General features: G+C 38.0%; 1 protein-coding gene across 4 annotated transcripts in view; it reads left to right on the plus strand.

The window, feature by feature from the left end:
* The window catches only part of TMEM192 (transmembrane protein 192), a 147,974-nt gene that overhangs the window by 10,088 nt on the left and 126,504 nt on the right, over nucleotides 1-11,382 (plus strand). For 2 of the 4 annotated variants that reach the window (XM_089527012.1, XM_089527015.1), the window contains 2 exons: nucleotides 3,267-3,369; nucleotides 4,494-6,690. In XM_089527012.1, the coding sequence (XP_089383138.1) occupies nucleotides 3,267-3,369; nucleotides 4,494-4,617 (227 nt within the window). In that variant the 3' untranslated portion in view covers nucleotides 4,618-6,690. Of the gene's footprint in view, nucleotides 1-3,266; nucleotides 3,370-4,493; nucleotides 6,691-11,382 lie in introns of those variants that run through there. The other 2 variants (XM_089527013.1, XM_089527014.1) reach the window with 2 other exon arrangements.

An 11,382-nucleotide genomic window follows, 5' to 3' on the forward strand; every position in this document is an offset into this window, starting at 1 on the left:
ATAGTGTTAGGATTAGACAGCTGGCTATCTAATATTATTCAGTGCTTTTATATCAACATGTTGAACCTCTGTACTTAGTTAAGTGTGCCAGTTCTTGTATTTAAATAGCTTTTGTGTAATCAGAATGTTTGAGAACCTTGCTAACATAGACACAAGCCACCGATGCTGGTGTTTAGTCAAGCATTTCTAACTTTGTGCTATTGCAGTAATCCTTAGAAATGTTTGGGGGGGGGGGGTCCAAGTATATTCACTTTCATGACACTAGAATGTTGTTTCAGCTTCCGTGCTGTCCTATCCCAAAGGCTTGGGGCAGTTTACAGCACAAAAACAGAACACACAAAATGCAGCTGTTGATACAGAAATTCCTCGCTCCACAGTAAGAGCCATCTTTTGTGGCAGAGCAGCTGTTTGAAAGGATTTCTTGCCTGGCACAGATATGCAGCTCCATCGCGACCCACATAGTGCAAGGCTCTTCATTTTTGTATACATGGTTGCTGTTGGAGGCAGCTGGTGCAAGAGGTGCTTGCTCAATTCAATAACCTGATAAAATTGAAATACAATGTTGTGGAAGTGCTAAGAGTTATAATGTCCTTAGTCCTTTCTCCAATGAAGAAAATACCACAGCGTTGACAGCATCACAGATGCAATATAAAATATTGCAAAGAAGGAACAGAGGGCAGAAACATTGTAATGCTGCTATTTAAAAAACAAAACAAAATAAAAACACCAAAAGTCATTGGCACTCAGTGGTGTCAGTCGAACTGGTCTGAGTGTCAGTAAGTTTAGTGTAACCTCTTATATTAAAAGAGCTGCCATTGAAGTTTATAATACAAGAGAACTGATATGATGACTTTGCTGGTCTTGCTTGGTTTTGAAAAACATTTTGCTGAAGTTCAGAAGTTGGGAGTATTGCAGCTGTAAAGGTCTTCGGTTTTGGAGACGCTCCAAACCTTTTCAGAGCACATTTATCCAGTGTAGTAAAAGATGGTTCATTGAACAAACAAGCAAAATCAGGGGTGGGGAACCTTTGGCCCTCTAGATGTTTTGCCCTACAGATTCTCCCGGCTTCAACCAGCATGGCCAGTGTTTGAGGATTCTATAAATTGTGGTCCAAAACATCAGGGAGGTGGTTCCACATCTTTAGGCTGTATGCATATGTAGTTAGAAGTCAATGCATCTAAGGGTGAATATGCTTCTTTTTTTTTTGGCTTTATTAAGAGACCAGAAAATGTGAGACATTTTGCAAGACAGCTAACAATTTTACCATTAACAGTTTATTATGATGTGTATGATTTTTAAAGAGTCGGCATGGTGTAGTAGGTGGAGCACTGGACTATCACTTTGGAGATCAGGATTCAATTCCCCACCACCACAGAAACTCACTGGGTGATATTTAGTGAATCACACACTTTCAGACCCAGAAAACCCTGTGATAGGTTCACCTTAGAGTCATCATAGGTCAGAAATGATTTGAAGGTACATAACAACAAATATAATTTATACACCAAGTAAAAATGCATTAGGAACCTCCACTTGGATATGGAAGAATGCTAACATTTTACAGCTGATTTTATGGTGTGTGAAACTAGATCTGTCTACATTTGCTGAGTTGCTGATTCTAGCAACTGAACTGTGTAGTATACCCTTTTAACATATGCATAGTATCTGTTTTCAACTTTTGATTTTGCTTTGCAAAAGTTTCCCCCTCCAGCTTCTCTTGCCTGCAGGCATGTCTTTGTCTTCACTATACCTCTTATGTCAAACAATGTGAGCTTTAGATCCCAAAAGTTTATTCATTAATAAACTGGATAGTTGTTAAATTGCTACAGAATTATTCAATTTGGTTCCCTTCTCAAAATAGCTTTATTTTAAATGGTGTTGCAGTTTGGTCAATGGACCACCTGCTATGAATCATAGCCATGATTTTCAGATTTGGCTGTTCAGTATGTGAGCTTTATTGTAAAGCATTTTGTTTCCATATTAAAAAAATGGCTAGTTTGTCTATCTTACCTCTTACCAATCTTTCTGCACCACTTATCCTCCCAATTGATCAGAATTGTATATCTGAATCCTGTGGGACACCTGTTGGTGTACAATTGGTTTTCAGTCTCTTAGTATGCATATGTTTGGGTAATCAGATCTAGTGGTGGATAGATGAGCTGTGAGGTAGAGAGGAAACTGATTACTTTACAGCTTGTTTACACATCTGCCTTAGTTACTTCTATGTTCAGTCATGCAACCTTTTCCTACACAACAGGTGGTCTGGTAAAGGAGTGCTGGTAGTGATAGGAAGAAATGGCCTGCCTATTCAAAAGGTGATGATAATACACTAGATGAGAATGGAGCATTGTGTTGACAAATGCATTCTTTTTTGGGAAAAAAAAAGATTTGGTACATTTACATGCCACCTGCTTTTAGTGACTAGATCAGCTGAATTCAGACACAACGGAAGACATTTTTAAGGAACAAAAAATTGCATCCCTTACATAAAATGGTAGATCAAGCTGTGGTTTTAAAAGCATTGGAATATAATTCAGGGTGCTAGGTGTCACAATTCAAAGCCCAGAATGCTTGAAAGTATTTGAAGGACCATTTCCTTCTATGTCAGTTTGTTTATCCAAAGTCCAGTTGTTGTGGTCCATCTGTGCATGCCATTGCAATCAGAGGCACAATTGGCAGCAACACATGAAGAGGTTTTTCTCTGTGACAATATCTCATATATGTGGAGCTCCTTGCCTACAAAAGTTTAAGTTGTCTATGTTATTCTGGTTCAAAACATTGCCCTTTGAACAAGCTCTTGATTCAGTTGCCTAATTTAACATTTTTATGTTTTATTTCTTCAGAATGTTGTTGTTCCTGGCTTTACTTTAATTTTGTTTTGAATTTTTGTGTGTGTGTCATTTTTTCATTAACCTTTTTAGCAATTCTATTTTTTTTTTGGGGGGGGGGGGATTAAGATACAAACTTTTGTGACAACATATTCAGTCTTCAGCAGTCTTCAGTATCCACAGATTCAACCATCTATTGCTTGAATATATATATATATATATATATATATATACACACACACACACACACACACACACGCACACGCGCATACACCAAAAAAACAGACCTTGATCTACCATTTTATGTAAGGGATGCAAATTTTACTGTGCCTGCAGCCAAACCCCAGTGGATACCAAGAGCCCATTGTTTTGTACAAAAACTTCACTATGTTATGCTAAAGTCCAGTTGTACTTAAACATCTTTTTTCATATTCCCAGTGAAGGTAAGCAACTTTAATCGAGCAAAACCAAGACCTGATATAATAGAAGAAGAGAAGATGTATTCTTATCCTAATCATATTACCTCAGAAATTGGATTCAGGTAATCTCTATTGCTCTCTGCTCAGTCAATTATTTTACTTATTTCCTAATATTTTCCCAACAGTGGGATGGAAAGCATTTTACAAAATAAAAAGAGCTACACATAAAACCATATGTAGCTAAAAACAATTCAGATTAAAAAAATAATCTCTAGAATTGAAACCGTATAAAGCATTAATTTAAAAGCATAGGTTAAAAAAGTCTTCCCATGCACATGACGCTTGTTGAAAAGATGATGCCTGAAGCAGCTAGAAACTTTAATTTTTTGTTGGATTTTGATAGAGTATTGTGTTATACCACTGTTGGTGGGATAGCAGTGGATCACACTTGATACTTTTGTAATATGGTACAGTCATGATTAATGGCTTACTGGACATTTTGGGTTGCAGTTGAGAGTTATGAATCATGTCTCTCAGGTGGATCGTTTCAGGGGGAGGAGGGGGACTGCACTGGGCCACCGTTCAGATTCCTGGAGTTGTTGCAGGTACTATTGAGATTTGGTTGAAATTGTAGCCACTCTTTTTGGTGCAGGAGGTGACACAAGTGTTTTCTTGCACCAGAGAGTGTTTTGTTTTCTTTTAGGAGGGAAGGAGAAATAAGGAGCTCTGTAGCAGCTCTGAAACTGAATGATGCTGATAGTGTGTATGTGTGTGCCTCTACAGGTCACCAGCTGATTTATGGCAACCCCGTGAATTTCAGATGGTTTTCTTAGACAAAGAATACTGAGAGGTGGTTTTGCCAGTTACCCTGAAACACCCTCCATGTATTAATCAGGGCTAGCCCTGCTTAGATGGAATCTGGTGCATTTAGGGCTTTACAGTGCAGCCCCTCAAAATGGATGCTGCTCATCCCGGATTTACAAAAACACAAACAAACAACACGTAAACTGAGCAACATATTTTGCACATATTCACATGTCTTTGTAGTCCTGACATCTGTATGTTGGATCAGACCTCAGTCCCATACTGAGAAATAGGCATGAAGATGATGGTAACACACTGGAAAAGGTTAGAGGACCTGAGTTGGAAGAAAACCAGGAATAGAAAAGCTGTCATTCCTTCCTGTGAGATGAGTGGCACAGCAGGAGATGAAACTGTACAAATGATTTGATTTTTTGCCTTTCAGGGACACCTCAAGCTTGGAAGAAATAGTTGAGAAACAAGGAGATGTGATTGAGTACCTTCAACGACACAATGCCCTACTTAGTAAGAGGCTGCTGGCATTAACATCCCAGCAGGGCAGAGGTTAATGATGGCCATAAAGCAAGTGGCTGAATGATGTAAGAAATGCTGGAAAACCTAAATATTGATTTATCTTCTGGAAGCAAAAAATGTTCTTTCTGTAAATTGAACTACAAACTGCTAATCCAGGTTCTCAACAGCTGTAGGCTCTTTTCTGGCATGGTGCTGAAGCCTTTTTTTTTAAAGGACATATATTTTAAAGACATAATTCCTTTAAAAAAATCCTGTATTTCAGGATACTGACATTAGTCAGGGTAACCCTTTGCTATTCATTCAATTGTCAATGCTTCTTGGACTTTTCAAACACACTATTGCAAATTACCAAAGATCTTTGTGATAGTTTAAGAATCAGTCCTTTTCCAAACCAATATGGAGTAAACGTTTTGTTACCAAAAAATATTCTCAGGATTAGTATTACAACTGATACGGCTATCATACAAATTTTTAAATAAGGAATTAAGGATTATTGCTGTCTATACTACAGTGTAAGCAGATGAATCTGCTATATAGCCCTGTTGATAGTGACCTTCCTTTATGGAAAAGTGAACAGTGTTCCAAGAACACAGTCACCATTGAAACCTTGGTGAATTAGTGAGATTTCAACAGTTTACATTCATTGACATCAAGTAGCATTGTTAAATTCAAGGACTGATCCAAAGGTGAATAGTAACATTATCATATAAAGTCAGAAACAGAAAGAATAAGGTAATAGTGGCTAATCTGGAACAGCAGTGCAGACAGCAACTAATGTACAATACAAGAATACCAAGATGAGTCCAGTTATATGAAAAGTCAGTTTTTCTAGTTTCATCAAATAATTAGAGGAGTCCAATGACCAGGAAAATCATGATAATTTAAAGGTTTGAGGACTTGTTGCTCACTGTCCCATTTTCTCTTATTCCCCCTCTTCTTTTTTTTTTCTTTCTTTGCAAACTGTTTTGTATATTTCAAAGTATCTTGTAGTATGACAAAAGTGATCACAATTAAGGGCAATTGAATGCCTATAAACCTAAGAACATCCTTGTTAGCATGTTGCAGCTAGAGTTTTTGTATCTTAACTGTTCACTTTTCTTAAATTTCAGGGAGGAACGGTTTCCAATGTGAATGAGCAACAAGTATGTCTTGCTTAATAGCCTTAAATTCTTTTGATAATTTCTTCTTTACTCCTAAATATGGAATATACACAGACACAGAAGAAATAAAACTCGGTTTACAGGAATTCCCACATCCTTGATTCTCTGAAATTTGGAAATGGAAATCAAATTTTAATGGAAAAAGCCCCCACCCCCTTAAAACCTGCTGCAACTGTTAACAGCCAATATTTTAGCATATATGATATCCAGTGACTTTCATCTTTGAAAGTGTCAGTGTTTAAAATCTAAGTGGAGGTCTTAACCCTCACAAATGTATAGCTTCAAGTCTGTGGTTTATTGTCTCTGATGCTACTTGTTGGGATACATTCTACTTTTAAGCTCTCCTTCCAGCTACAAGCAGCTGTCAGTTGTCTGCTGTACCTCTTTGCTGTTGTCAACAAAGCTGGTTTTGGTGTGTATATCCTAGTCAGTATTTACATAAAAAGACAAACATTTAAATAGGAGGATACTATGAATATGTGCTGTGATCTTATTTAGCAAGAAGAAAAGTATACCACCCTGTTATACTTGATGTGAACTGATTTGTTACTCCACTTCCAATGGAACAGGTTTATAATATTGCATAAGGGATGGTATAAGAACACTGTAACTGGCTGCTTCTAACACTAATATGTTTTTGCCTTTTAAGCTGTGCATTACACACAGCTGGGATTTTATATGGAAGCTAAGGAAGGCATAACTTTCCTTTTAAAGGACACTCAGGTTTTGTATGTAACTCATTCTGTTTTTTGTACTAAATATCATGAAATAATAAATGCAACAAATCCCCTTAGTGGTTGTTAATATTCATTAATCTGCTGCAAATTAAAGCTAAAGGCCATGCTGTCATTGAGGAACATGAGACAGTAGATGCATTCTTCAGCCATAAATGCCAGTTAATGTATTGAATTGATCTTTATTTTGTGCTGAACAGGGTAAGTAGAACAATTTTCCCCACACTTTTTTGGTATTATTTCTTTTTAATTTTCATTAAACTTTCACTTCATATATACATTTTTAAGTTCTATTTCTTCACAATCAAAAACAGTTGGTTTAATTAGTAATTAGTAACCCATAGTTACTTTAACTATATAGTTAGTGCACATTAGAAAGATGAAAGCATACAGATACAAGCACTTAATATTCTCTCTTCTTTTTTAAATCTTCACGGTATTTAACAAAAACGGATTGTAGCTAAATTTCTAAATATTCCAACTGACTTGGATTAATTTCATCCCCCTTCTCATGAGCTCATTCTGCCTTGAGAATCTCCTGCATTTCCCAAGTCACTGCGCATCCACATCCATTTGGGTAGCTATAGGCCTGATACAGAAGCCGCACTAAAGCCATGCTCCAGACCTAAGGACGAGTGCAGCTTTGGTGCAGCTTCCAGACTCTTAGGACGCATGCATCATTGAAACACCATACCTCCAAAGTGACCTGAAGCAGCTTTATTTTGGCCTGTCTGTATAGGGCCAAATACATTATTAAATTAACACCAACCTGACGGTTTGTTCTGAGCGTCATGTTTATGGATGCTAGACATCATGTAGGCCCCTAATCTATTAAATTGTCTCTTCTGCTTACACACAGAGCTTAATTTGTGTTTTCCAAATGCTTTCTTTTTTGTCCTTTCAGATGTAACAAACTTGGTGTCTTAGGCCTGTTACAGACTGCCAAAATAAACCTGCTTCGGGTCTCTTTGGAGGTATGCTGTTTAAATGATGCATGCATCCTAAGAATCCGGAAGCTGCACCGAAGCTGCACTCCAGTGCTTAGGAATGGAGTGTGGCTTTGGCACGACCTCCGGACTCTTAGGACCCATGCATCATTTAAATAGCATACCTCCAAAGAGACCTGAAGCAGCTTTATTTTGGCAGTCTGTAACAGGCCTTAGTTTCAAAACATACTGCAGATATAATCCAGTTTGAGACTGCTTTAACTACTTTGGCTTAATGCTAGGGAGTTCTGGGAACTGTAGTTTTGTGAGAGATTTAGCCTTGTTTTTCAAAGAGCTTTACTGCCACAATAAACTACAATTCCCAGGATTCCTTAGCACTGAACCAGAGCAGTTAAAATAGTCTCAAACTAGTTTTTTTCTGCAGTGTATTTTGGACCTTACTGGGTTTTGAAGGATGGGGTCACCAATTACTTTGTTCCTACTATATCAAACTACAAAGCCACTATCTACTATAGTTGTTAGACCAAAACTTTTATTGATCACATTTACACCCTTCCTCTCCAGAAAGCCATTTGTGGGCTTCTGCATTTAGTCATAGCAGTGATTTGAGGACAGTTAGATCCAGTAGGGTGAAATATATGAATCCTGTATCCTTTTAAGTGTCCTTTAAATTGCAGTAGGGTAATTCCTGCCCATACCTCTGTCTTGCTGTGTTTTTTTTTCCTAGTGGAGAGTACCAACTAACACACTTTGCTGTCCGAAGCACAGAAACCAGCAGCACTTATGCAAGTCAAAAGAGCATAATACCCAAAGCCAGTCAGCTGATGTTGATGCATCAGGTTTAAAATTCCAAAAGCACCATTTTCCACTCATGGTACTAAAATTGTAATAAATAGCTCACAGCTTCTCTTTTATGATAATGGTTGACCAGGTGTAGCCCCTATATTTTGAGATGGAGGGTCAGCACACATGAACTGCATTTTAGATTGCCTCATTAGTTTGACGTGTTCACATGATCTTAGGGGTGCTTATGCTCTGGAGATGGGAGTGTGCACTGGCCCATTTTAGGCTTCTCCATGAGTTGCCATGTGTTGTCACAGTCATGGTTTTGGGCAAACAGAAGTGATGTATCATTCCTGGGCACCTTTTAGGCAAGTAGTGGGCTTTGTGGTGAGAAACCCCACAAAAGAGCCCTTTACAGTCCCAGCGAAAGTGTCATAATCATTTTAAGGTGGTTAATGGATCAAAAATGTTAGACTGCCAGGGCCCTGGGTGGGGAGAGTCCCAAGAACATCCACTGTACCCATCTGTCTTACTATGTTAAGGAACTGCAACTAGATCATGCTTACGTGGTCTGTTTGATGTTTGGAAAAATATTTAAGACCATGTCTCCCTAGGTAGCTGTAATCTTGATGCTTGGAAAGAGGTTTAAAACATGCCTCCCTTGTCAGCTGTAATCTTGATGCTTGAAAAAAGGGGGTTAAAATCATGTGTCCCTACACAGCTGTATTCTTGATGTTGAGGCTACAGTACAGAGTCTACTAATTCTGTATTCAAAATATCAGCCTGTTAAGCACCACACTAGGAATGCAAAGAATATTCAGAAATATTGAGTAATAGATGGAGAATCTTGAGCAGCTGGGGTGTTGTTCTGTATAAAAAAGCTCATTTTTCTGCAGAAAATTGAAATCCTCACAGTGGGGAAAGAAATGGTAAAATAATTTGTTCATACTTAGAGAAAGACGTTTATGAAGATTTACATCCTGTTCCATACAGTACCTACAACATGTTGTAGAAAAAATACTAGTTTCGGGTTGTGCCTAGATTTCTCTTATATTTAATTTATGGTTTGTTGATAGAAAATCTTAATACAAACACTGCAAAAGCAAAAGTTGCATTTTGTGTAGGAAATCTGGCCATTTCCTGCAGCACATCAACAGTGCAGTTCCTTCTACTATGGCAAGGGTTGAATAATTCAAAATGCAGCTCTTCCTGAGCAGCTTTCCTCCCAAGCAGGTATGTTTAAAAAACAAACAAACAAACAGGAGAGGCTACATTGATCAGGAAGGGTTCAATAGAAATGGACATTTCACTGACGTCTGGAAGGAAGTGTTTTGTAACTGAAAGCAAAGGGTTTGATGGGCTATAAGGAGGTTCCGGCACCACTGTAATATGCTAACTAGTAATCTTAATTTACAGATTTCCGGAGAATCAAAATGTCATCCACTAGTGGATTCTCTGGTCATGGGGGATTTCTGGCATGAGCATGGAACACCAGCAAAGGAAAATTTAGGTGGAGGAGAAGGGATGGAAACTTACAGGTTGTGGCACTGAGTGTGTGACGTTCTACAAAATCCAGTTGCTGAAAGGAAGTCTCTATAAGAATAATCACAGAGGTGTGTGCCATATCAAATGTTTCACGTGTCTGGGGATTTCCTAGACCTGTGGTGGGCAAACTGATGGCTCACCATGGTCCATTATTACATTCTTCTTCTGATATTGAAATTTGATTCACTGAAATGGCTTGGAATGAGAAGAGAGACTGAGCTATACCTGTGGGGGAATGCACTTCAGGTGCATGTTCCTTTCCTTAGGTACATTTTATATTGTGAAGAAAAAGGAAGGTTTTGTAAAACAATCTGATTTGGGGCAGTTTTCTATTAGACAACAACAAGAAACCACAGCAAGCTTTCATGCAAACATTTTGAGCTACCTGATCTTTACAAAGGGTGTTTATAACATTTTTAGTAACAGTTAAATTGAAGCGTGCATTGCTTGAAACAAAGTAGGTAAATGTAAAAATGCTCATCTCTTCTATGACACTTCTGATGTTTTCTCCCACTCCCTCTTCTGTGAATAAGAGCAGTTCTTGTTGTGGAATTTCCTTTCCTTTTTGTTTTATTTTTAAAACATATTTATGGCAAATTAGTTCAAGACCTTAAGAGTGAATGAAGTCTCCCCAACACTTATTTTGTTCCAGTGAAGGATAGTTAAAGAGAAACCACAATCTGGCTGTGTAAAGGCTAACAATTGCCTAATCCTGAGATAACCCAAGAGGTATAAAAGTAGTGTCACTGTGGGAACCAGTTAAGTGCTTCAGATGGATTACAGATCCCTTTGGAGACAGAACTGGCATATGAATTAACTGGTGTTCCTATGTGTAAATATTAGACTATAGGAAACACTTGATAGGTATGCAAACAGAAGCAAATACTAATTGATTTTCCATTTGCCTGTGGAAAATATTTGAAATTTTCCTTTCCAACTCTGCACTGTGTCTGGGTCGACATCCCAGTGGGAATTGCCCTTTTGACCTCAGTTCTTCAAACACCTATAAACTTTCAAAAACTAGGTTGCATTCAAATAGAGCACTACACAGGGGATTATGATGGAGGGTATGCAAAGCAATACAGCAGAACCTGCATGTTTTTTTTTTAAAGTGAACATCAAAGATTGCATGGGAAGATGACCTTGTGAGATGCAGCACCTCTTCCAATCCACTGCCCATGAGAGCAATATATGTGAAAAATGAAACAAAATGCCCAGTTTTCTTTCAGAAGCATGAGTGTTGCTATGGAACTTGTTTATTTATACCAGAGCTTGAAAAGTTCCTTTTTTGAACAATGGTCTCCAGACTGGCCATTGACTATACTATCTGAGGGATCCTGAGAGATGCAATCAATAAAAGTAATGTTTCCAAGCATTTGACTTAACAGCAATCTATAAACAGCTTTCTAATCATTTGCAGAAAGCGCATGCAGCTATTTTTGTATTCATGCCCATTTTTTTTTACCCCACTAAAGACTTAAACATCCATGTGTGAAGTAAACTTTTGTGACTTATCAGGGCCCTCTTCTAGATGTGTTTTTGTGTCCATGCATCAGGCAAAGGGGGCTCTTTGTTTATCTTTATGATGTCATGGGACACTTTCCTTTTTCCTGTTGAAAGTGACTATCATG

Source organism: Sceloporus occidentalis, unplaced genomic scaffold, assembly GCF_023333645.1.
Source record: "Sceloporus occidentalis isolate IW3139 unplaced genomic scaffold, rSceOcc1.0.p SCAF_5, whole genome shotgun sequence".
NCBI lineage: Eukaryota > Metazoa > Chordata > Lepidosauria > Squamata > Phrynosomatidae > Sceloporus > Sceloporus occidentalis.